At 43.2% G+C, this 23,373-nt stretch overlaps 2 protein-coding genes, 1 long non-coding RNA gene and 1 pseudogene across 15 annotated transcripts in view; 2 read left to right on the plus strand and 2 right to left on the minus strand.

Moving 5' to 3' along the window:
• Positions 1-236: 236 nt before the first annotated feature.
• On the plus strand, positions 237-676 carry LOC121014289 (protein mago nashi homolog; annotated as a pseudogene).
• A 131-nt stretch (positions 677-807) lies between these two features.
• On the plus strand, positions 808-13,604 carry TM4SF20 (transmembrane 4 L six family member 20). The gene is made up of 4 exons (XM_040450811.1): positions 808-1,418; positions 7,532-7,597; positions 10,989-11,140; positions 13,316-13,604. The coding sequence occupies exons 1-4, from the start codon at positions 1,236-1,238 to the stop codon at positions 13,602-13,604; spliced, it is 690 nt and encodes a 229-aa protein (XP_040306745.1). The 5' UTR covers positions 808-1,235.
• Positions 13,196-15,679, minus strand: LOC121014478 (uncharacterized). The gene is made up of 2 exons (XR_005783235.1): positions 15,581-15,679; positions 13,196-13,737 (listed from the first exon to the last, which is right to left on the minus strand). It is a non-coding gene; the product is annotated as an uncharacterized LOC121014478 (long non-coding RNA).
• A 3,612-nt stretch (positions 15,680-19,291) lies between these two features.
• The window catches only part of MFF (mitochondrial fission factor), a 35,835-nt gene continuing 31,753 nt past the window's right edge, over positions 19,292-23,373 (minus strand). For all 13 annotated transcript variants that reach the window (XM_040450832.1, XM_040450824.1, XM_040450828.1 and 10 more), the window contains 2 exons: positions 22,877-22,961; positions 19,292-20,155 (listed from right to left, as the gene is read on the minus strand). In XM_040450832.1, coding sequence (XP_040306766.1) covers positions 20,024-20,155; positions 22,877-22,961 — 217 coding nt within the window. In that variant the 3' untranslated portion in view covers positions 19,292-20,023. The remainder of the gene's footprint in view (positions 20,156-22,876; positions 22,962-23,373) is intronic.

The raw sequence follows: 23,373 nt of genomic DNA on the forward strand, positions 1-23,373 counted from the left end.
AGGAACTTCCATAGGTGGTAATAATATCAATACAACAGAAAAAAAATCATGTAAAATGGATATTCTTGTTTTTATTTTTTATAAGGCATACTAGTCAAATATATTAGAGAAGCAGATCTTAAACCCATCTTTTTTTTTTTTTTTTTTTAGTTTTCATCTCTTTATTTTCTTGCATAAATGTATCTAACACATACTACAGATCCCCCCCCCCCCCACTTTCCTTGTCCTATGGAGTCATGGAGAGTGACCTTTATCTGTGTTATTACGTGGGTCACAAGGGCAAGTTCGACCAAGAGTTCCTGCAGTTGTGGTTCCTACCTGACAGGAAATTGAGGTGTGCCAACAACAGCAATTATACAAATGACGTTACGATCAGAAAAAGAGGCTTACGTACACAAATGTGTGATACGGCAACTGAGGAGAATAATTAATGACAATGAAAAAGCCTGAGAGGACGACACTTTGTGGCCTCCTGCTGACAGGGTGCGCTGGCAGGAGCTTGAAATTGTCATTGCAGATGAACACGTTTCTTTGACCACATCAAAGATTGGCTCTCATTGATGTCATTCAATCCAAGGATCCAGAAGGCGTCCTGGTGCTTTACTGTCTTGCCCAGGACCTGAAGTGTTTTGTCTTCAGTCTTACTGGATGACACTTCAAGATTAAGCCAGTGTAGGGGTGTCTGGGTGGCTCAGTCAGTTAATCGTCTGACTCTTGATTTAGGCTCAGGTCATGATTTCAGTCAAGGTTGTGATATGGAGCCCGATGTCGAGATCTGTGCTAACAGCAAGGAGCCTGCTTGGGCTTCTCTCTCTCCCTTTCTCTCTTCCCCTCCCCTACTGATACTTGCTCTCGCTCTTTAAATAAATAAACTTTTAAAAAAGATTAAGCCAATGTAGATTGGATACTGGGGTGGACACAAGTTTGTGTGTGGGGTGGGTGGGAGTGGCTGTTTTTAATCATTATCAGGAAATTTTTGTGTCTACCAGGGAAACATTTTATTATAAACTATAAAAGCTTGTTTTTAACAAATACATAACGAAGTGCAAATAAACCCCAATTTACTTCCTCAATAGTTCTCATAATAATGTCCTGCCCTACTGGACTCTGAACTACTTCCCGCAATTATTTTTCATAAGTTCTAAACTTTAACCAGAAGGCTCAGGATAAAAGGCAAGGCAGCGCCACCCAAACAGCCACTTTGACAGGGTTTCTCGTTGAACCAGGGACTGACCATGACCTGCTGTGAAGGATGGACATCCTGTAATGGATTCACCTTGCTGGTTCTACTTCTACTGGGAATAACCCTCAACGCAATCCCTCTAATTGTCAACTTAGTTGATGAAGGCCAGTTTCTTCAAAACCCCATCTCTTGCTTTGAATGGTGGTTCCCAGGAATTATAGGAGCAGGGCTGATGGTGAGTAACGTTTACCTGGCCTGATTTCGAGAAAGGCCTGTCTATTTTACCCAACTTCTAAAGACTTTTAGCCTGATGGTGGGCTACGTCTTGGCTGGGGATGCTGTCAGGAGGAGTGGAATGGTATTAATTTATACTGGCATTAAGTGAAGACCGACAATTTAAGTAAACTGGAGTACAGGCCAGGGGGCTCGGGCAAAAAAAATAATAATTTGATAAAAGTTGGTTGGGTTCGTACCGATCATATTTCTTCACATGTAACGCTGTTCTTTATTGTGTTCAAGATGTTTTGAATCCATTCCCTCAGCTTTCCTTTGCCAATGCTAGTCTCTAAGTATTCACAGGAATATGGGGTGGGAAATGCTACCCATAAAGGGACTCTGGTTAAAGCCAGAGAAATGAGCTTTTGTTTGTGTGTGTGTGTGTGTGTGTGTGTGTGTGTGTGTGTGTGTGAATGATGATGATCATGTTACTGCTTCTGGTCTTATCCCAGACTTATATGAAAACACTCGTGGGTCATTAGATATTAAGCTTTAGATAAAAAATCCTCCTTTGGCTGGCACGCTGGATTTGAGACTACTCTGGCACCAGAAAGCCATTTTAGGAAGCATTCCGCCCAAAGTTGATGGTTTCTTTTCCTTTAACATCGTGAGCAATCTGTTCACCTTGTTCTAGGTAGAAAAAGTTACTCAAAGGGCTATTTCTTCCAACCACCATGAGACTTCTCTTCCAGGCTGAGAGAAAGTGATCAATAGCGCTCATCCGCGATGCAACTGCCAATCCTTGTGTCTGCTTTCTGCTCTTCTAGAAGTTTCTCTCCACTTGAATGGCATGAGCTTCCTTGCATCTGCTTAGGCCAGCAGCCAGGAGCAGCTAGCTGGTCAAGTGTTGTTTGTTTGTTTGCTTTAAGCTTATTTATTTACTTTGAGAGAGAGTGTGTGAGAGAACATGTGCCAAGGGCAGAGAGAGAGAGATAGAGAGACAGAGAGACAGAGAGACAGAGAGAGACAGGGAATCCCAAGCAGATTCCTTGCTGTCAGTGCAGAGCCCGATGTGGGGCTCGAACTCACAAACCATGACATCATGACCTGAGCTGAAGTCAGATGCTTAACCAACCACGCAGGCGCCCACAGCAGGCCAAGTTTAATTAATGATGGCAATTTCCATGAAAACCCTAAAAGTTCCTAATCCATTAGGATAACTCATGTAACTTTAAATATAAATTGGTTCTACTATAAACCCCATCCCCATTGAAAAGAATTTCTTGCTAGCATTAATGGAGCCTCAGGTGGTGATAGTGCACAGCTATGTTCTATGTATGCTTATTTTGGTGGGGGGAGAGGGAGAGGAAGAAGAAAGGGGATGAAGACAGAGTGAAAGACGCACAGAGAGTACCGTTAAGCACCAGCTACTGGGGGTCACGCTTTACACTAGTTCATTTCATCTCTCTGATGATCTGGCCAAGTAGATATTATTACTTGTATTTTGACAGATCAGCACACAGAAGGTTAGGAATGTTAACAAGGTCACATAGTAGGGGTGAAACTCAATTCCAGATGTATCTGATTCCAAAGGTTTGTTTTCCACCAGTATTAGCACCATCATTCTCAACGACTGTCTCCAACTGACAAAGGGGAAAGATGAAATCCAGAACGTAATTCACACATTTAAGTGGCCAGGAAACTGAAGCATACAGAGGTGACAAAATCTGTGAAACAGTTCCAGAGGATCTGGACTTCCTGGTTCTACGGTTGCACTTGCTTTATCATCCTCAATAAACATTAATGAGCTACCGGAATCACACAAGGTTATCTCTGTTGCGCAGCATTGTAGAAGGTCATCAAAGCAGCAAACAGCTCCTTGAAAATTTCAACATGTCTCTTACAGACTGAGCTTCAAACTCTAGGCTAGGCTCACAAGCAAACTGGTGGATGATAGAAAGGCTCAGAATGCAGGTACATTTTCCTGATCCTTGGCTATATATAGGACCTGGAAGAATATCTTTTTCAAAGGGAATCGTTCAAAATGTGGATCTCTTACTACACTTGTAAATACAAAGAAACGTTAATAAGGAAGAATTCACTGCCCGTGATAGCACTTTTGTCCTAGTTCTTGAAATCTTTCTAAAATTGCTAAGGTATTTTAAATTTTTTTCAAAAATGGGATTTTGCAGGAAGTAGCTAATAATAAAAACTGTGGAATTCATTATTGATTATTTCATGAAATACACTCATTTTATGGTTTTATGATTTACTCAAAAGAGAGGTGAACTTTTTCATCTTTTGAAACCGTAATCAAGAATAAAGATGTTGCATAATTATTTTCAACCATTATCTCCTAAGTGGAAAAATCAATACGTGTTATTTATTTCAGGTACTAAAAAAAAGACTTGAAGTCCATCCTCTAAAAATAGAAAGGTCATTTTATTTTATATGAGTTAGTTGGAAGTCTCATCTTAATCATGCTTACTCATTGAGTGTACTTATTACATAATGGTAATATATTAAATATCATTAATTAACACAGAACAAGTCTTAACAGAGAACAAGTTGTTGAATGCTAAACACATTAGAAAATATTACATATAACAAGAGTTTTCAAAATATAATTTTTGTATTTATGCTGAACTATGGCTTTGTGTGTTATTCTCATATTCAAGTACATAGAAAAATGCCCAAAGTTTGCATTTTATCAGAGTTTCAATGATCTAAAAGCTCTCTTGTACTTCATTTACCAAATCATATACTACCTTACTCCTAAAACTGGATAAAAGTATGTGTTTCGGTAAGAAAAAAATGAACAATACTACTTCTTTCTAAAAACAAAATCTATTGTGGTGCCTGGGTAGCTCAGTCGATTAAGTGTCTGACTTCAACTCAGGTCATGATCTTGCGGTTCGTGAGTTCAAGCCCCGCATCAGGCTCTGTGCTGACAGCTCGGAGCCTGCAGCTGCTTCAGTTTCTGTGTCTTCCTTTCTCTTTGCCCCTCCCTTCCTCATGCTCTGTCTCTCTCAAAAATAAACATTTTAAAAAATAAAAAAAAAATCTATAGAGATTTTTAATTTCACACAAACTCATGCTTAGGAATTGAAGAGAAAGAGTATTCTCATAATTACTAATGATCACAGGAGTTTATCTGGAAGATTTATAATTCAGTCACCTATGTACACATATACTTTCACATTTTACTGTCCATGGGCACCTGGCTGGCTCAGCTGGTGGAGCGTGCAACTCTTGATCTCAGGGTTGTGGGTTCAAGCCTGACATGGGATGTAGACATTACCTAAACAAAAATCAAATCAAATCACATTTTACTGTCCATTTCATAGAGTCCCTCCAACTCCCAAAACTCTGACTGGGCAAAATGGTTGAAATACAGTGAGTTATTAAGTTACCCATAATCATGTAACAAAGATGTGTTAAGATGTCATGAAGCTGGGGGGGCCTGGGTGGCTCAGTCGGTTGAGCCCCTGGCTCGATTTTGGCTCAGGTCATGATCCCAGGGTTGTGAGATGGAGTTTTGCATCGGGCTCTGCTGACAGTGAAGAGCCTGCTTGGGATTTTCTCTCTCTCTCTCTCTCTCTCTCTCTCTCTCTCTCTCTCTCTCTATCCCCCCCTGTCTCATGTTCTCTTTTCCTCCCCCCCCCCAAAAAAAAAAAAAAAAAAAAAAAAGATGTCATGCAGTCAACTGGGTGAGAATTCACATACTGTCAATCATTGTTATAAAACACGTTTGCAAGGGAAAAGAATTATGAAAGATGTTCAGCAGCTCTGAAATAAATTAATCCTCAAGAAAGTTAGTTTAATTTACATCGATAGGGAAAATGGAATGATTTATCCATTTAAGTTGTAACTTAATGTTGTTCCAACTTTAACATATTCATTACATTTCTAAATCAGGGGCTGGGAATTTTGTTCTATAAGGAGCCAGACAGTATTTTAAGCTTTGTGAGCCAGACAGTCTCTCACAATTACTCAACTGTACCATTGATGTGTGAAAGCAGCCGCACAAAATATGTCAGTGAATGGGCATGGCTGTATTCTGATAAAACTTTATTTATAAAAAAAAAGATGGGGGGGGGCACAGTGCCGGTTGTATCCTAAATGATTTGTCCTGAAGTTCAGAAGACAGTATAGCTTATGAATACAACAAAAGAAGCTTAGTCTACTGATGCTGACACCTATTTGGGGGCTGAAGTTTCTTTTCCCTTTGGGGGTTCTCAGCTATGCCCCTGAGTGGCTTGGCTGTCATACCTACGTGCCCCCTGAATTACAAGGGTGTTGGTGTTCAAGGCAATAGGCAAGCAAAGCTTGATAACAATACAGCATTCCCCACAAGTGACGTGGAGTCAGCACCTGGTCAGGGTGGGGTGAAGTTCGTCAGGAAGGCTGCCTTGTAAGTTGTAAGTAAATCTTAAACCTGTTCTAAAAGGACAAAGGTGCACGATCTCGCAGTCCGTGAGCTAGAGCCCCGCGTCAGGCTCTGGGCTGATGGCTCAGAGCCTGGAGCCTGTTTCTGATTCTGTGTCTCCCTCTCTCTCTGCCCCTCCCCCGTTCATGCTCTGTCTCTCTCTGTCCCAAAAATAAATAAAAAACGTTGAAAAAAAAATTAAAAAAAAAATAAAAGGACAAAGGTGGATGGGGGCTTAAAAAGAAGCATCAGGGAAGGAACAGTTAGAAGAGGAGGGTGGGAGGAGCCAAGGGGGTGTGTGGGAGGAAGGATGAAGTGGGACGGGGGCGGGGGAAGGAGGTGAATGGACAGCTTCTCTGTAGGAAGAGAGGAGAATTGTCAGGATTGGCCAGGGTGGAATCGTGGTGGAGTCTGGGCTCTGGGGGCATCTGGGTGGCGCAGTTGGTCAAGTGTCCGACTCTTGATTTCAGCATTGATAGCGCAAAGCCTGCTTGAGATTCCCTCTCTCTCTCTCTCTCTCTCTCTGCCCACCCCTCCCTCTCTCTGCCTCTCTCAGAATAAGAGAATAAATAAAGAGTCTGGGCTCTGGAACCCAAATGTCCAGCTTTGGCTCCCAACTCGTCCACTCTCTTAGGCAAGTCACTCGAACTTTCTGTGTCTCAGTTTTTTCACGGGTAGAATGGGAGTAATAATAGTTCCTACCTCAGAGGATTGTTATGAGGCTGGCATGAACTAAAACATGTTCAGCACCTACAACGGTACCTGGCCCCTTGTCAGAACTCAATAAAACATTAGAAAGCAAGAGTGGAAGGAAAAAAGAGAGAACTACTTTCAGGGCAGCTATGCTGAGAAGGCAGAAAAACCTCATGGCTAACATTTCTTAAGTAGAAGGAAGTAATTCACATGTCACTCTTCAATGATACGACACTTTTTCCGGGAGGAATTTCTAGTCAGAGCTGCTGACTAGGCAGTCCTAAAAATTTAAGCCTCATCCCGAAAATGCGGCATCACTTCTTACAGCTTTCCTCAGCATTGTGTATCTCCCTCGACACAGAATGCATTATAGACAGGATTCCTGAACATCAGTGTAAAGTGAGATCATTACCCATCATGGACACACGAGCAGAAAGGAGAATGTGGAACCAGAAAGAATGCTTGGATCATAAGCTTGGTAACTAGCTGGACAGTGGTGACCTCGGGGGGTATGAGGAAACTTAGGAAATGGGAGAGGGTGGTGACAGAATTCTTAGTTCCCAACTGCCAGCCCCACAACTTCCTTTCTGGGCGCTTCCCAGATTAGCTCATGCGATTTTTGGGAAATTGGATAAGTGGTTGTAGATTATAGTAACTTAAAACAAGAAGAAGAAAAAAATAAGAGAAGAAAAGGGAATTTTGGATGGTGCAAACAATTCTTCCAGGAGCGTTCTTTCCAAAATAAAGGATAAATAACTCATTCTATTCCATTTAAAATCCGAGTCTCTCTAAAGATGAGAGTAGAGCCAGAATGTAGATAGGAGGGTTTGAAGCCGTTATCCTCATCTTTGTGGTTGAAACGGGGACCCCGATATCAGGAGATGTTGCAAAATTTCCCCGTTGGTTCTCTCGAGACTTGATTTCCCACAACTTGGTGGGAGTGGGGATTACTGCTTTTTCATCTGATGAGAAGACATAATGCTCATCCTGCCTGCTGATGTGATTTCCAGGTCATTCCGGCAACAACAATGTCCTTGGCAGCAAGAAAGAGAGCGTGTTGCAACAACAGAATTGGAGTGAGTACAGTCCCGTCGGGGCCAAAGCGCATGAGCAGTTGCTGATGCAGCAGCAAAGCTTCCCAAACCGTCAGTGGCAGGACCACAGGCTTAGCGACGTGCCATTTGCAACGATTACATGATAATATGGAAAGTGTGAAGTTTTTCTTTTTCTTTTTCTTTTTTTTTTTCTCTCCCCACAAAAATTTACCTTTGAGGTCCAGTCTTCAGACCTTTCCTCAATCTTCAGTTGTCGCTAAAGGTTTTCAAAGAGAGGGGATTTGTTAAGTCATACCCAGAGCCCCAATCGATTTCATAATTCTCAAATATTTGTTATTTTTTGTGGCGCGTATAAAATACTTTGGGAAAGTGTATCCTCAGTTCTGTTAAAGACTGGCTTGCTACGATCGGGAGAATCGTCCTTATCCAGTATAAAGAAGATAACGGGTTATTTTCTCAAACATGTAGTATGTACCTATTATATACAAAATTGTAGGTAAGTTAAAAGTAAAGGAAGTTAATACTTATTAACCTTCTGTTACTACGCTCAGAACACTTCCAACTCGACAATCTTATTTAATGCTCTCAAAGGCACTAACTGGGAAGTATGATGATCTCTCTTTCATTGACCGAGAAATTGATCCTCAGAGAAAGCAAATAATTTGCCAGCGTAGCCAGTAGGTGAATTTGCATCCAAATCCATCAGACTCCAAAATTCACAATCTTTACACTATTTATGCCGTGACCATTGCTATTAAGTAACACCGAGGGCTTTCGATAATCTCTAAGGAAGGGGGTCAATTAATAAACAAGCAGTCACAGTAAATATTCCTGGCTGAGCTGGCTCCCAGAGATTCAGTATTTTTCAAAAATACCCTAGGTGATTCTAATTGTGATCCCAGGGGTGAGAACCAGTTTTTAAAAGCATACATATCTATATCTGTATTACATATTGATATCCATAACAGAAAATTTATATTTTTAAAATTTACCTTTTGACATTTGATATTTATCCAGGCTTATAATTACTTTCTAATTGTTTATAGTCCATCTTTGTTCCTGATACACTATAGGTATTCAGTATATACTAGTTTTCAGTTTCCCCTCTCTGGTACTTTTTAAATCATAATTTGCAGTTTGACTTTGTATTACCTCTCTATTGTACTTACATTCTTAAGAAAGACACTTGAGATATTTCTAAATCCCTGAACGCCAAAATGTCAGAACAGTTATCTAGATTTTTCTCTCCAATCATATTTCCATTAGGAATCTTTTGTTCCCCCACATATCCTTTAATGGCAAATTAGTCATCTTTTCAACGATCATTTTTCTTTGTCCTTGGAGGGCAGTGAGTTCAGAATAATCAAGACGCCTTTCACGCAGGTGTTGGGCTTAACACACCAGGCTTTGCTCCCCCACACCGTGCTTGAAGATCACTGGAAGTCATGCTTCAGCAACATTACAGATTATTACGTGCCAACGAGCTGCAGGAACTCTGGAGTGCCAAGGCGGTGGTGGAGGAGGGGCGTGTTGAATAATACTGCTCATGTTCTATCAATAATAGTGAGGCTGGCTACTTAATTAAAATTTCCAGCTTACATTTACTGGATGCAATAGTGTTCCTAAGCACTTTTCTCACTTGGTGGCGGCTATGGGAAGCCCGCGTTTAAGTCAGACCAGGCATCTTCCAAGTCTAGAAAAGACCAAAGCATCATAAAAGTGAGAAAGGCTGGATCTTGGGGTGGGAGATGGGGTCACCAAGGCTTGGCTTCTGTATTAACTGTTCCTACTATCTCCCCCAATTCAACTGTTCCTTGCTCCTTCCCTTTGTCGCTTCTTGATTTTGTTTCCAAATGCTTTGGTTTTGCTGAGTCATTTAAATGAACCCCGACTCGGGCAAATTCAGATCCTCAGAGTCACTTTTCTAAATTTTTTTTTTCAACATTTTATTTATTTTTGGGACAGAGAGACACAGAGCATGAACGGGGGAGGGGCAGAGAGAGAGGGAGACACAGAATCGGAAACAGGCTCCAGGCTCTGAGCCATCAGCCCAGAGCCCGACGCGGGGCTTGAACTCAGAGTCACTTTTCTAAAGCCAGGCCCCTTTGTAGCGATGAGAAGTCAGAAGTAATAAATGACCTAAAACATCAACAGCGCACTTCTTGATGAGCAAGTGAAGCATCTTGCACAGGCCACAGTAGTACAGAAGAATCCGGATTGGAATTGACTCCAAATCCATCATTCTTCGCTTTCGGCTGGAAGGATTTTGGTGTTGTGATTAAAACCCGAGCACTAGCATTTCCGTGAGATCCTGACAAGTTCACCAACCTCCCTGAACTATAGTTTTCTCATCCATGAAGTGGGAATAATAGTATCTATCTCTTGGGGGGTTACTGAAAGGGCTAAATGATATATGTAAAGCCCAACATCCCACAACGTACACTATGTAGGTAACCACTTATTCTGCTTACGCATTAGGTCTCCTAAACCCTCTAGGAGTGGCAATATTATCACATCAAAGGAAAAGGACATGTACTCCTTCCCTTCATTTCTGTAGACTTTAAGTCGTGATTATCATTGACTAACAACTTCACTGAAACCATATGGAGCTTCTTTTTGGAAAAGGTAGACCTATACAAACTTTCACTTGGGCCATAACATTTCCTATGGGCAAATTTCACACTTTTTTCTCCTTTCTCTGGCTCTCGTTCATGAAAAGAAAGATGCTTAAAGGCTTATAATCTTTGTCTCGAGCACAGTATGGTTCTCCAAGGGGGGGCAGTTCTGCCCCCGCCAAGGTGACCTTCAGCAATGTCCAGGACACTTTTGGTTGTCAACAATTTGGAGCCGGGTTGGTGTTGGTGGGCGTTGGGGGGGGGGCGGGTGGAGAGGAATGCTACTAGTATCTAAACCCTGTTCGAACACTGCACTGTTGACTGATCCCTGCACAATGCAGGGCCACTCACAGCATCAGGACCAAATCTGGATGAAAGATTTGGGAGTCAGGAGACCAGACACCAAATGTGTGTGCTTAAGATGTAGTCAAGGCTCTGTGAAGTAGAAAGTACACAGAACGGGGAGAAGGTACCAGATTTCAGTTTTGGTCCCTTGAAACGGAAAAGCCTCCGGTATACAAAAGCGCAGAGTTCCCAGAGACAGTGGCAAGCCCCACAACCTTTTCGTGAGTCTAATCAAATGGCAGGGACGTCATTGTTCTTTGTTCTTTTATAATTCCTCTTTGTTCTTTTATAATTCCGACCTAAGCAAACCGAGATCTTAAGACCTGGGGCTGCGGGGTGGCCGGGGAACAGCAGCAGTTGAACCAAAGCCTGCGCGTGATGCGGAGACTTGAAACAGACCGGGAGCAAACGTGTAAGAACATATGCCGGTCGGCGCCTCCTTTGTTTTTCAGATGCTTCTGTCATCACTTCTGAATGTGATCACAGTCATTGGTGCTGTGTACTGCATGTTAGTATCTCTCCGGGCTCTCTCGGAAGGCCCTCTCATTTGTAACTCTCAAGTGAACAGCACTTCCAGCTGTGAATTTTCATTCAACAACTTAAGGTGAGTCACCTGATTTTCACGGACTGTCTTACATGCTGCAGCTAGTTACACGAGAAGAGTGTGGTGTTGACATGGGGCCCATGTTGTTCTTTGATGGCGTGGCTGGGACACACACTCTTAGGGACTTAGCACGTTTTCCCCGATTGGCACAATCTCACAGAAACGGAGGAACCACTACGTTCAGAATGCTTTGGGGCTGATCTTGTCCAAAAGGAGTAGTTGCCTCAGGTGGCTCATCCTGGTCTTTTAAAAATCCGTGGCTGCATAGGTGTATGTGTATCCAGAATTCTGAGAAATCTACACCAGAAATTTAGCTTTGATCTTTGGAGAATGGTAATGGAAGATGCCCTGGGGAAGTGAAGGGAGCACTGACTTTCTACACGGCTGAGCTAACTAAATGTCTTAAGTCCTAAGCGTATGTTACCTTTATAATTTAAGAAGTTGACTAAAAACACAATACATAAAATCTAGAACCTTCCTTATAAGCCCTAAAAGAAACAAAGCAGTCAAAAGATTCATGCACTTAACTATAAATATACCGTAGGCACGGGAATGAATCCACTTTAACACCTACAGCCACACCACTGAAGTTACTTGTAAATGGCTCATTTCAGTCTTGTAAGATGGTTCTGTGCCTGAATCTAAGCACTGAATTTGTAAAACTGGAAGAACAGAACAACCTAATCCATCAGTTACCTGTACGTTCTCAGTTTGGAAAATAATCAGAATTCACTTTTGGAATTATGTGAAAAAAAATTTCCCCCTCATTTCCTCTTATCTTGCTACATTAAAAAATAAAGATCTCTTGGGAGCACCTGGGTGGCTTAGTCGGTTGAGCCTCCAACTTTGGCTCAGGTCATGATCTCACAGTTCATGAGTTCCAAGGCCCACATCAGGCTCCGTGCCGACAGCTCAGAGCCTGGAGCCTGCTTCAGATTTTGTGTCTCCCTCTCTCTTTGCCCCTCCCCTGCTTGCCCTCTGTCTCTCTCTCCAAAATAAACATTGAAAGTTTTTTTAAATAAAAAATAAAAATCTCTCAAAATTTGCAGACTGCAGTTGCCGTGAATCAAAATTCAAAAAAATTCCGTTTCCTAACAGATCCGAAGTTTAAAATCAGAGATTGTAAGCACAGGTGCTGTGCACATTTAGTCCTTCAGAGAGGACAAGTCAGCATGCACCAGGCTAAGCTCTGCAGATAAGAGTCACTCTAGGTGGGGACACAGACAGTTACAGAGAGTAAACAGTTACAAGAGCGATCCTACATTTGCTGGCAAACCGCAGAAAGCACACGCCTATTCTATGCGCTGGAAATACTGTCATCTTCCCCGGGTAAATGTCAGCTTTGGGATCCAGAAATGCAAACTTTCCAAGAACACTTAGCCTTACTCCATAGTAAACTGGGGAAACATCATCTTAGGACGGTTCGTGTTAGGGCTAGAAGCTCTCAGTTTCCAGACCTGGTTACAGTGGGCACGGATGGATCGTAATCAGACATACTGAACATGCCTTTTGTCAGTAGAAGTTGCACATCTCGTTTAAGAGCAGATACGTCATTTCAGTTTTGCACAAAGGACTGAGCTCCACGAAAGAGGTGCCTCCTTGATTTGCATGTCTTTAGCAAGTAGAACGCCTGTATAATTAGGCTGAACCACAGGAGATGAATATTCAACCATTTCTGACATAGCAAATTTCGTATGGTTCAACCTAAGAGCAGGCGCTATAGAATGATGGGCTATATAATCAACGAAAGTTTTGTAGCTATCAGAGTACACGGACACATGACCAGAAACCTCGAACTTAGCTATAGTTTTTGGGCACAGTATTTCAAAGTAGTTGTGTTGTGTGTGTGTGTTTTAATGTTTATTTATTATTGAGAGAGAGAGACAGAGTATTAGCATGGGAGGGGCAGAGAGAGAGGGAGACACAGAATCCGAAGCAGGCTCCAGCCTCTGAGCTGTCAGCACAGAGCCCGACGCGGGGCTCGAACTCACAAACCATGAGATCACAACCTCAGCCAAAGTCGACGGTTAACTGACCGAGCCACCCAGGTGCCCCTCGAGGTACTTGTGTTTTATTATACTCGTCCTTTTCTTTGAGTGTAAGAAAAAGCACAATGCTGCATTCTTTCTTCATGGTGATATTCCTGAATATCTTCTCTCGTTTCTTGCGTTTCAGCAACATCCATCCAGAATCCTTCAATCTACAGTGGTTCTTCAGAGAGTCCTGCATGGCTCCTGCTGAGGTCACTGATCCCACCCTCAGTGGTACCAGGGCCAGTGATGGTGGACGCTATAGCTTGAACTTCAGTTCTAAAGAAAACAAACACAGGACGATCCATTTTTCAGTGTTCTTGGGCCTGCTGCTTGTGGGGATTCTAGAGCTCATGTGTGGGCTCAGTCAGATGGCCATCGGTCTTCTCGGCTGTCTGTGTGGAGTCACTAAGCGGAGAAGTAGGATTGTGTAGTTTTGTGGCAATCAGGTGGGAATATTAGCAGTTTGAATCATCTGAGGATCGCGTTTAAAAGACACTCTTTCAGAAGTTCAATAGTGGAATGAGGTCTAGGAGGCTACAGGAGTCTTTTTAGGCCAAAAGTCACCTTTGAGGTGGTTAAAAAAGAAAAAAAAAATCAGCCTTTCACGTATCAAGCAAGAGCAATCATCAGTGGTTGACTTGGAGGAAAGGCGGAGAGAAGTTTTCAGTTTGTTTTGTAGCTTTCGGTACCTCTGTACTATTTGAATTTTTAAGGACTATATTCTTGTGTGTGGAGGGAGAAGGGAGCGAGGGGGAAGGAAAAGGGGGTGGAGAGGAAGGGAGAACAGGAAGGAACAGTTGTCCTGGAAGTGAAAATATAGAATTTGTTTTACTGTATTTCTTTATACTTGAAATAAAAAAAAAAAAAGAATAAACAGATAACCTGAATGTTTTTAGACCTAATTTCTAGCTCACAATATGGGGAAGAGGACACACTAAGACAAACCCCAAAGGTGGGGCATCGAACAGACAATAGCCCCATTTTCAACAAGAAAATATACGGGAGAATAAAAGGCGTGATGGGCAGAGGGTGCTACTCTAGATTAAGAGGCCTGATTCAATGAAATGCATCTTGCGGACTCTATCAGGGATAACTGGGGAGACATGTACAAGGATTGGTTTGGGGGGCGACGCCTGGAGGGCTCAGCCGGTGAGTGTGCGACTCTTGATCTGGGAGTTGTGAGTTCAAGACCCACGTTGGGTGTAGAGATTACTTAAAAAAATAAATAGGGGGCACCTGGGTGGTGCAGTCGGTTAAGCCTCCTATTCTTGATTTCAGCTCAGGTCATGATCACACGGTTCTTGAGAGTGAGCCCCATGCCAGGTTCTGCGCGGACAGGCTGCTTGGGATTCTCTCTCTCTTGAACCCTCCCCTCCCCTACTCATGCTCTCAAAATAAACATTAATAGATACGTAGGTGGATGGATAAAGAAATAAATAAGAATTGGTTTCAGTGATGTTCTTAAACAATTATTGCTAATATTTTTAGGCATGACAATGGTTTAATGGTTATACAGAAAATGTTCTTGTTTTTGAAGAAATGTAGATTTATATGAGTGTTCTTATTTTTATTATTTTTTAAAATGTTTGTTCATTTTTGAGAGAGAGAGAGAGAGAGAGAGCACGAGCAGGAGAGGGGCAGAGAGAGAGAGAGGGAGACACAGAATCTGAAGCAGGCTTCGGGCTCTGAGCTGTCAGCACAGAATCCAATATAGGGCTTGAACCCATAAACCGCAAGATCACGACCTGAGCCAAAGTTGGACGCGTAACTGACTGAGTCACCCAGGTACCCCCGTGAATGTTCTTATTTTTTTAAAAATGTATATGTACATGTTTGGGGGGAAATGTCATGTTTTTAAAATACTTCAGCCAAAAAATGAAGCAATGGAAAAATGTTAATTGTTATATTCAAGTGACAGGTGTATCGCAACCCATTACATTCTTCTCTTTTCCTGTTTGTATTCTTTCACACTTGAAAATAAATGCCTAGAAAAAAACCCAGTGTTTCGAAAGCGGCTTTCTATATATGCCAGTCTTTAAGAGACACGATAACAAAACCATGCATGTACCATATTAAAATGTTGTAAGACAGATAAAACTAAAAATCCCATTTTCTGAATGTGATCATTCCTGCATTTGATTTCAATTATGTATGTTTACTGGGCTTCAGGTTCTAGAAATAATTTTCAATACCTATATTATAGCCGTCCCCATCCCCAACTGGTAACATCAAGAACACACAGGCATTTCTTTCTGGTTCTCTCTGCTGCATAAAGACCCTCTCCCCACGCCCCCACATACGCTTATTTATCCTTAAGGTCTGGCTTTAGTATCTCCTACTCCAGAAAGCCTTCCCAGGGCGCAGGATTCCAACCAAGGTAGCACTCATCAAACCATGGTCATCATACCTGTCACAACGGAACGTAAATGTTGTGTGTCTGTTCCCGCCGGAAAATGTGAGAGAGCAGGACCTGTGTCGTTCTCAACCACTTAGCTCCTTCTCGCTTAGCTCTTTCTTAGCTCTCGCTTAGCTCTCGTTAGCTCTTTCTCGCTTCGGAGCCTTAGCAGGGCCGGTCCTCTGCCCGGCCCCCGGCCCCCACTCATATGTTCTCCGGCTGCACCCTCTTCATTCTTAAGATTGCAGCACAACCAAAAACAAACAAACAAACAAATAAATAAAATAAAAATAAAAATAATAAAAATATCACTGTACTTGAAAAAAAAAAAAAAAGATTTCCGCACAACCATCAACTTGTTCTCAGGGGGCCTTCCCTCACCACCTAACGAAGATTTCCCTTGACTCTCCCTTTTAGCATTCCGTCACCGATACTACTCATCACGATGGCAACAGCACTTTTATTTGTGGCTTCTTACGTTTCACTCCCCGCCCCCCAACACCATATGCTCCATGGTACCGAGATACGCCTCTTTTATTCACTCCTGGTATCCTCAGTAGCAAGTACAGTGCCTGATACAAGGTGGGGCCGTTGTAAATATTTTGTTGAGTGAACAAGTGGATCTTACCTTTCGTACTCAGCTTTCAGGGAGAGTGAATGCTGACTGAATGAGCGTCAACCTGCTAATTGCCATAAAATTAGGACACAAGTAAAACGAACGTGACCGCTCACCGGACCGGACAGTACAAGGGTCAGCGGTGGTGCGCAGAATCTTCTCATCACCCCGGAGATGGGTGGGATGACCCCAGTTCTCCACAGGGTCACGAAGACAGAGACTTAAGCCTCTCGTTTGAGAGCAAAAGAAAGGACGGTTGGCAGTACTAGTGGCTATTTGAGTCTTGTGGGAACGACTCCCTTGGATTACATGCCTACAGCAAAGACCACCGAGGTTAAGCATCTTTTGGGGACCATGCCATCTCCGTTCTGGTATCTACACTTACACATGCATGTATGTAACACACACACGTAGTCACTCACAAAGCTCACCCATTCTTTTTCACTTCATCCCGTGTTCAATCTTGTTTTGGAGTCTTTAAACTTTTTTTTGGCTGTATCCACAGCAAAACACTCTCCTCTCCCTTATCCGTCAGCGTATATCCCAAGTTCCTCTTCAATAAAATTTTATTTTTTACTTATTTTTAATATATTTTGAGAGAGAGAGAGAGAGAGAGAGCGCAAATAGGGGAGGGGCAGAGAGTGGGAGACAGAATCCCAAGCAGGTTCTGTGCTGCCACGGCAGGGCCAGGTGTGGGCCTCGAACTCCCAAACCGTGAGATCATGACCTGAGAGGAAATCAAGAGTCAGATGCTTAACCAACTGAGCCACCCAGGCACCCCTCCAGAAGGTCATTTTATAATCCTCTAATTGTTTAAAGAGGCTTACCCCCTCCTTCTCCATGGGACGGTCAACTCCTTACAGACGGTCAGAGCCTGCGGCCTTCCTGCTTGTACCCGCTTACCGCGTGCACACGCGAGTGTCTAGTAACACACGCGAGTGTCGTGACACAGTAACACGTAAGTAAATAGCAGTTATGGTGAATTAAACCTTATTTGAGTTTGAGGCCCAGGAAAGACAGTGCAATTTCAGTATCACTCTAATTAAGACGCTAGAAAACAGACATTCATTCAAGAAAGGAAGGAGAGCTCTCTGGCGAACACATTTTCATAAAATTACCCCTCAAAGTGTAAATAACCTGCTACTGCATCGACAAGGATTCCCAGAAGTAGGAAAAAAAACCCCAACAACCACCTACCACCCACCTCTGAACAGTGCTCTGAAGGCAGTGGAACCTGCTCACTGTACTAGAGCGTTGGGCTGACCCTCTATACGCCTGGCCCTGACTACACTCCTGCCACTTTCCCTGCACCAGGAATCCTTTCCTCATTCTCTGCTTGTTGAAATCACTACGTGCATATGCATGCATTTCGAGGCTCAGCTCAAATATCTAAGAAGTGTTTCTTGACCCTCCTGACCAGGAATGAATTTGTTCCTCTCAACTCCAAATCCATCTTCTTACAGTGGTGAGCAACCTCCAGGTGAGGGAGGCTGGCATAATGGAGCTTGGCTTTGGGGTGATTCAAGTGCTTCTATAGTTTTTAGATCTGTGACAAGGCGAAAGCTGGATGGTAAGTTGATTTCCCATCTTCCCTTTCCCTGGGGGGCGGTGGGGGGTTGTCTTTTGAGGTCCCAGCTTCATGCAGGAATCCTGTGCCCAAGACATGGAACTGTTATCTCCTGCCCCTTGCACAGCCACTAAAGGAGAAAGTTCTAGGTCTCCAGGATTTGGTAAAAATCAACAGGGGAAAAAAAACCCAGCTTTTGTGTTGATCTCCTGGAATGCCTCCTTGTATTTCATTTTTGGCCCAAGCAGAATCCTTTTCATGCCTGTCCAGCAAAAGAAGTACTAATTTTATCCATCGTTTTTATCATTTTTGTGGTTTCAACTGGATCACTCAGAAATTACCTGTGACACACACACACACACACACACACACACAGAGCTAGAATTAATATAATCACATCATTAGGCTATTATAAAAGTCAGAAGATTTTCATAGGTTAAAAAAAAATTTGTCATCAAACTCATGATAAATTCTAGGAAGAGAAGAATGCTTCCTCCAAGTATCTTTTTGTTTTTTGTTTTAAATGTTTATTTCTTGGGGCGCCTGGGTGGCTCAGTCGGTTAAGCGTCCGACTTCAGCTCAGGTCACGATCACGCGGTCCGTGAGTTCGAGCCCCGCGTCGGGCTCTGGGCTGACGGCTCAGAGCCTGGAGCCTGCTTCCGATTCTGTGTCTCCCTCTCTCTCTGCCCCTCCCCTGTTCATGCTCTCTCTCTGTCCCAAAAATAAATAAAAAACGTTAAAAAAAAATTTTTTTTAAATAAATGTTTATTTGTTTTTGAGTGAGAGAGAGAGAGAGAGAGAGAGAGAGAGAGAGACAGAGACAGAGAATCCCAAGCAGGCTCCACACTGTCAGCGCAGAGCCTGATGTGGAGCTCAAACTCACGAACTGCAAGATGATGACCAGAGCCGAAATCAAGAGTTGGATACTTAGATGACTGAGCCATCCAGGCGCCCTCCCAAGTCAGGTGCCCTCCCGCCACCCCCCCTCCCCCCGCCCCAGGTATTTTATTTTGGAAGGACGGGGGAGAAACAAGAACACAAACATTAAATACATCTATCTAAGGAATTTCCTTCAACTGCCTTTCCTGAAATTGATGGCCTGGGTAGAAAGATATTGAAGACATGTGGAGAGCCCCACGTCTAATTAAAATCCTATCTGTTTCTGAATGCAAAACAGGGATGAAAAACCGGGAGAGCTAAAGGGTCCCAGGACTTAGTTTCACTGGTGCATTTAAATCCCTTGAGATCGTGCATCTTGGCTAAAAACTACAACAGAAAAAGCAGACACAACTCAAGTTGTTTTCATCTGAACCACTTTACAGATCCTGCGACTTACATAACCACCTGTAATGCGACCAGCGCCTCCCGCTGCCGGGACGGAGACCCGAAAGGAAGCACGGGAGGTCCTTGCTACCTGCAAAGTCATTACTTGCATTTCCTGCTCCTGAGGCGGGAAGACTTACGTTCATTAACGGTAATATGATAGAAGACATCGCTCACGGCACAGCATGGTGAAATAAAACTTTTTGAGAGACAACCATTGCTTTCGTTGACAGTTTATTAAATACACTACATTTGTACCTTATTCTGTGGTTTTTTTAAATCATTCACACGGGGCTTAGTAAAAACATACTTTATAGAAAACCATCTGCAAAATTAAAATAAAAATAAGAATGCACATTTTACACATGTATTAGATAAACTGCTGGAAATGTCAGGAATTATTTTAACGAAAGTGACTGTAAAACATGAGGCGCCTTGACTTCATTAAACCTGATACCAGACCATGACTATGGAAGCGCGAACGCTGAAGTGTGGATGCAAAAATGTCTATTGACGGAACTGTTTCACTTAATCGCGTTTGAGAAACAGGACAAAATAAAGGACTAGTCTTCTTTTACACATACTTTTCTAAATCCACTCACTATACACTCTCTTTCCCATTCAGAGAATTAATTGTGCGGACTGATGAGGCAAAAATCATTTCCCTTAAAGAAAAACAAACTAGAGCCTATTTACAAAACATGCAAAGGGAGAATGTGAAGTGTGCGCGTGTTACTGCAGAACTGCTTGACAGTGACCACAGCGGAGGGAGAGAATGGGCCTTTACTTCCCCAAGTTATCAGCCCTTCCCCCCTCCTTTCTGGAAGAAATACACGGGCAGGGCACGGACTATAAAACGGCATACAATGCAAACACAGAAACAGAGAAGTCTGCAAGTTCTTTATGTTTCCAGCTGTTGAGACAGAATTTTCCAGAGCCGAGGTTACCTCTAGCGGCGAAACCAGAGCCAGCTGTTAAGCAGCCAGAACGCTACAGTAATCGAATACATGACCATTTCTCTCTTCGCGCGCTCTTTGTTCTCCTCTTCTAGAAGTTGCAGACGTCTATTTAGTTTGATTATCTAAGTGAAAAACAAACAACGACAACAAACCAAATAGAAGCTTTAGTGCAAGGAGGAATTAAGAGTCTCAGGAAGTAGCAGGACTTGTCAAAAGAATTCTGATAAACACTTGGAGCAAAATGAACCCTATATAGAAAAAATGTCACCCGAGACAGCTTCAATTCCGAGATAATCTCCCTTTCCCTTCTCCAAATTTCTGAGTCAGAAAAGAGTATATTTTCCGTCCTTCCTCAATTAAGTGTGAGGTGAGGAAACCGTTGCACGCTGACAGCTAATTCCGACAGGGGGGACCAAGCACACACCGAGGCAGGTGCAGCACAGCAGGATGAGCTCCTGTCTCTGCTCCTTCTACAAGCTTCTGTCCCTCGGCCTCAGTTGCTCATCTTTAACCTGCGTTAACTGCCTTCCCTGTCCGCTGAGCTCCTGATGGGATCTCCTAACAGCTTATTGTGGCGGGCCCTGTGCTCTGTCACCCGGACCCTTCAAGGGCTGAAAGGCTAGGAATTCTCTCGTTGACAGCACTGCCCTCGGCTGCTGGTCCCTACCACGGACAGCCCTGGGCTGAACTACTGCCCTGCCCAAGCATATGCTCCCTTCCTGGGGCAGCTGCGTGCATCCAGTAACTGGTTCACAATGGGGTTCAAGGCCCAGGCCCCCCGCTCCACCCGGCCTCAGGCCCCTCGTGAGGCTGGCCACGTGCAGACACCGCAGCCCAACACTCCCCTCGTGCCCCATCCTGCTTCCTCTCCTTCCCCTGCAGGTGGTAACTGCAGGAGTACTCCCGGGGCAGGCTTTTGTGCCAACCTGCAACCCACAATCTGCTTTCTGTGTAAAAACACAATGAGCTCTGTAGAGCACTATGAATGCTCTATGGGATTACTATCATTATGTTAGAGAAGGTGAAGGAAGAGATTTTCACAGAATGTGGAATCCTTAGCATTTTGAGGACCGAGAACTCCAACCTGGAGGGGTGGGAGGGGGGCGGTGGGAATGGGAGTCTACGGACAGTGATGCAGAGATAACCATTTTCACAACCCGGAAAGGTACGTCACTTTTTAATCAGTGCTGAGGAGCCATTTTTCTCTTAGGGCCAGTAAAAAAAAGATAAATAAATAAAGTGCTTAGAGTTAATCACCTTTTCCCAACCACTCGCAACGAGAGGGGCTTATTTGGTGCCACGGGATGCTATGTTCTTACACTAAACGATCCATCTTATCGTCAATGAAAAAAACAGGCATTGATCGTGAGTCGTTACGATATTTTTATCTGGGCAGCAACAACACCAAGGCCGCTTTTTAATATGGAGAGTGGATTACATTTTCTCTCTTGAAGCCAGGCGGCCCACGGGCCCATCCCTGGATGAATGGAGTACAGGCTGGTGGGTTTCCAAATTGGCAACGGACCAAGGGAGCTTCCCCTGCCGCCGGGGTCACAGATGTGAACTCTGTAGAACCTTCTCGCGATGCGGTGCTTGCGCCTGGTCTCAGAAGCTCGGTTTCCCACCTGGCTTTCTACTACTTGTCACAGGACGTGTGTGACCTGTTTACAATGACTCGATCTTTGTCTACTAGTTCAGCCTCTAAGCTAAGGATCGAATGGATGTTGTTACAACCCTGAAGCTCCTGCTGTACTCTCAGAAAGCAAGGTTGTTGGTCTGACTGTGAATTCGACGACAAATGCCAGCGAAACTCCCTTTCTTCAGCAGGCGAGGTATAAATAAATATGCGTGAGACCTTCTGACACAGCATCCATTTAGTAAATAAACGAGACTCACGATAAAAAAAGCAGTATTTGTTTCATACTATTGTTATGTTGAATCTTTAAAACGATATTGACTGATTCTAATGCTAAGATATTTAGTTTCTTGATCTTAGAAATACTTTCTTTCATTCACGTCTCCTCTACGCCTATTCGGCACAGACACAATTACAACACTGGCTGCGCCTTCTCCACGTGTGTGTGTGTGTGTGTGTGATTCTAGAGGCCGTGGGACCGCATATTACAAATGTGCATATGCAACTGCACTTCCAAGGCAGGACTTATTACAGAACACAAGAAATATGTTCATAGAGGCGCTGCGCAAACTGGAAGCAGTGACTTCCAAAGCGGAACTCTCCAACATCGTACCACAGGTCGCCAAGGTGACTTCCACATTTCAAGAAGTCAAACAAGCAGTCCAGTGGCTATGCTGGTTGGCTAAAATGCCGACAGTCTTTGTTAGTGGCCAGAATTGTACCAATCCATTTTGGTAATACTGTTTTACGCTGATTAAAATGTGTAAGTGGTGGCTTAACATACCTTTAATCAAAATGGGAAAGTCAATTATGGCTTATTAAAAACAGCTTGAGGGGCGCTTGGGTGGCGCAGTCGGTTAAGCGTCCGACTTCAGCCAGGTCACGATCTCGCGTGATCTCGCGTGATCTCGCGTGAGTTCGAGCCCCGCGTCGGGCTCTGGGCTGATGGCTCAGAGCCTGGAGCCTGTTTCCGATTCTGTGTCTCCCTCTCTCTCTGCCCCTCCCCCGTTCATGCCCTGTCTCTCTCTGTCCCAAAAATAAATAAACGTTGAAAAAAAAATAAAAAAATAAAAAAAATAAAAACAGCTTGAGAAATAAAATAATTCATGGGTTCCACAGGAGAGAAAATGATAACATGTTAAAAATTATCAGTAACATACTATATGAATATAATTGAGGATTCTCTCTTGTCTAGTACATTAAATACCTGCCGTCTTAATGAAGCCGCATCTACAACAGTCATGTCGTCCGAAGTTCCTTCAATTGTTGCATCTATATGTGACATGCCATGCCTAGCAGATGAGACATAAAAATGCAATTTAATATTACAACAGAACTAAGAGTACCCGGGTAAGTCACATCATGTGCTGGGCAATGCTCAAAAAACCGTTCAGAAGACTGATATTTAACAACAGGAATTACTAAAATATTTTACCATCTGAATTGGTACTAACAAAGGAAAGCAGAGGAAGAAGCAAAAAGTATTTTGAGCAATGATTTAAGAGCTGCCACTCTGAAACAGAACAACGCATAATTCTTCCACAAGCTTCTGTCCGTATGTAGCTCCACAGGAGTCCCTGTCGAGATTCACTGGCCGGGAACACTAACTTTAGCTAAAAAAAATAACATAGATTTTTTTTTTTTAATTTCTCCTCCTCTTCTCATTGCCTCTTACCATTTCTACTCTCTACTTATTTCTAATTA

The sequence above is a fragment of the Herpailurus yagouaroundi genome, unplaced genomic scaffold (genome assembly GCF_014898765.1).
Source record: "Herpailurus yagouaroundi ecotype Mexico unplaced genomic scaffold, PumYag 202, whole genome shotgun sequence".
NCBI lineage: Eukaryota > Metazoa > Chordata > Mammalia > Carnivora > Felidae > Herpailurus > Herpailurus yagouaroundi.